Below are 2,258 nucleotides of genomic sequence, written 5' to 3' on the forward strand. Positions count from 1 at the left end.
ACATTCATTTCGTTAATTTATTCATTTATCAATACATTTTCATCTGAATTACTCAGTGTCATATTTTTGTCTGGTTTTAACATTTCTTGTTTTTAACGTATTCTCAGTCCGTGAGTTGTTATTTTCAGAGGTCAGATGACATCGTTCATCGGAGGAAGCTCTTGTGGAGCTGGCGTACCGAGGGATCAGATCGCCTCGTTGTTCGTGGGGGACCTTTATCCAGAAGTGTCCGAGTTCGTCCTCCATCAGACGTTCAGCCCGTTCGGTCCGATCCAGTCCGTGCGGGTCTGCAGAGACAGGGTGACTCGGCGATCCCTGCGGTATGGTTATGTTAACTTTGTTAACCACGCCAATGGTAAGTTATCTCTCCGTTCTTCACCTTGACATCTTGGTAATAAACATTTGAATTTGAAATTTCAGCCTTGTGTATTTTTCTCCTCGATGTTGTTTCCTGTAAATCATCTTTAAATTAGGCTATGTGAAGTGTGCCGTACAAACAAACTTGCTAGGTCTTGTCTCTTATCAACTCTGTCTTTCAGCTGAGAGCGCCATGGACAGCCTGATGTGTCAGGATCTTCTGGGCAGACCCATGCGGATCATGTTCTCCCAGCGTGATTCCACTCTGAGGACGACTGGGGTCGGGAACATCTTCATCAAGGGTCTGGCCAGCAGCATCGATGGTGCCAGCCTTTATGACAGCTTCTCAATTTTTGGGAAGATCCTGTCCTGCAAGGTAATATCTGCAGTTTGATTGTTTTCTTGTATAAGGTAGATCATGTGTTGATGTCTGAATTCATGTCGGTCGTCAAGGTGGTCTGCGATGCACATGGATCCAAAGGTTATGGATTCGTCCACTTTGCCACCTTTGAAGCGGCAGAGAAGGCCATCAAAGCGCTTGATGGCATGTTGTTGGACGACCAGCTAGTGTAAGTGGATTTCAGTTGTACTTCTTGTACTTTGTCTTGTCTAATCGAATAGTGTTGAGCTCGTTTGGTTTGTGTTTTAAAGGTCCATTGGCCACTTTAAAACCTTTCAAGAGCGTCATGTTGAGCAGCAGGTCATGGCTCAGGACAACGAGAGGCACTACCCGGTATCCAAACCCTTTGATCACCTAACGAATCTTTAGCGAATGTTGAAGCGTTCTTGTGTTACTGACTGGATCTTGTCTGTTCGACAGGGGTTGAGTCTGTACGTGTGTAACCTGCCCTATAGCTTCAGTGAGCAGCAGCTGTACAGAGCGTTTTCACCCTTTGGAAGCATCATCAGTGCCAAGGTATGACGCTCATTGTTTTATTGTGATTAGTAATTAACAATCGAAGTGAAAGACTTAAACGAGTGCTTTTCTCTGTTCAGTTGATGATGGAGGCCGGACGCAGCCGAGGCTTTGGATTCGTCAGCTTCTCCACCCTCAACGATGCGACCACGGCCGCGTCTGTCATGAACGGGCGAGTGGTTGCCGGCAGGGCGTTGCGGGTCACTCTGTCTCGTCACAATGAGCAGAAGACCCAGGCTGAGAAGCAGGACAGCAGCAGTGAATCGCTTCCTGCTGGACGGTTTACGTCTGCTGTTCCTCAAGTGAGATGAGCCACTATTACAGGTTTCTCGAGATTGAAAGGCAATAACAATTCATGTAATTAGCTGAACTTCGTTTTTGCATGTGGCAGGTTCAAAAACGCCTTGACGTTCAGCCTGAAAACCAGCTCGCGCTCCAGCCCGTCAGTCGACAGACAGCAGCGTGCGACCTCGCTCAGAGTCAGTAGCCTTTTCATATCTTACTCATTCTGTAAATGATGCTTCGTCAGCCCCTTCGTATTCACATTATTATTCACTCCCAAGTATTTATAGAGGATGTACATCTTTCCATGTCTACAGGTGAGAGTCTCCGCCCACCGATGCCTGTCGTCCTGTGGGATGATGTTCGTACTCGGCCTCAGCGCCTGCTGGTCTCTCAGGTGCTTCTGGAATACCGGGACAGTGCTCACGCATCATGCATCTGATCTCACTTCGACCACTTCTAGATTACAGAAACAAGTGAGGAATAGTATTCAAATAATAGACTGATGTATGTTGGTGTGCGCAGGCAAGCCAAGCAGAGCTGGATGTCTTGCGTCCTATGCAACTGCTCGCCCTGCCTGCACCCAGTGATGATACGGAAGTTATCACTCACTGTGAGTAGCTTCACGTTTTATTAATCAGACTTGTGTATGTTTCTCTTGGATTATCACTTTAGATTTAATAAGACAAACAAACACTCTTGG

At 46.7% G+C, this 2,258-nt stretch overlaps 1 protein-coding gene across 1 annotated transcript; it reads left to right on the plus strand.

Moving 5' to 3' along the window:
- Window positions 1-539: 539 nt before the first annotated feature.
- Window positions 540-1,441, plus strand: LOC130413125 (polyadenylate-binding protein 1-like). Its single transcript, XM_056738101.1, has 5 exons — window positions 540-733; window positions 811-926; window positions 1,009-1,090; window positions 1,178-1,266; window positions 1,366-1,441. The coding sequence occupies exons 1-5, from the start codon at window positions 551-553 to the stop codon at window positions 1,439-1,441; spliced, it is 546 nt and encodes a 181-aa protein (XP_056594079.1). The 5' UTR covers window positions 540-550.
- Window positions 1,442-2,258: the final 817 nt, after the last annotated feature.

This window comes from Triplophysa dalaica, chromosome 23, assembly GCF_015846415.1.
Source record: "Triplophysa dalaica isolate WHDGS20190420 chromosome 23, ASM1584641v1, whole genome shotgun sequence".
Lineage (NCBI taxonomy): Eukaryota > Metazoa > Chordata > Actinopteri > Cypriniformes > Nemacheilidae > Triplophysa > Triplophysa dalaica.

What these genes read in the sequence shown, in the direction of transcription:
- LOC130413125 (XM_056738101.1), top strand. Translation starts at nt 551, where the DNA reads ATGGACAGCCTGATGTGTCAGGATCTTCTGGGCAGACCCATGCGGATC. An exon ending in ACAACGAGAGGCACTACCCG is followed by an intron (nt 1,091 to 1,177) that starts GTATCCAAACCC and finishes TCTGTTCGACAG; the next exon opens with GGGTTGAGTCTGTACGTGTG. An exon ending in CCCTTTGGAAGCATCATCAG is followed by an intron (nt 1,267 to 1,365) that starts TGCCAAGGTATG and finishes TTGATGATGGAG; the next exon opens with GCCGGACGCAGCCGAGGCTT.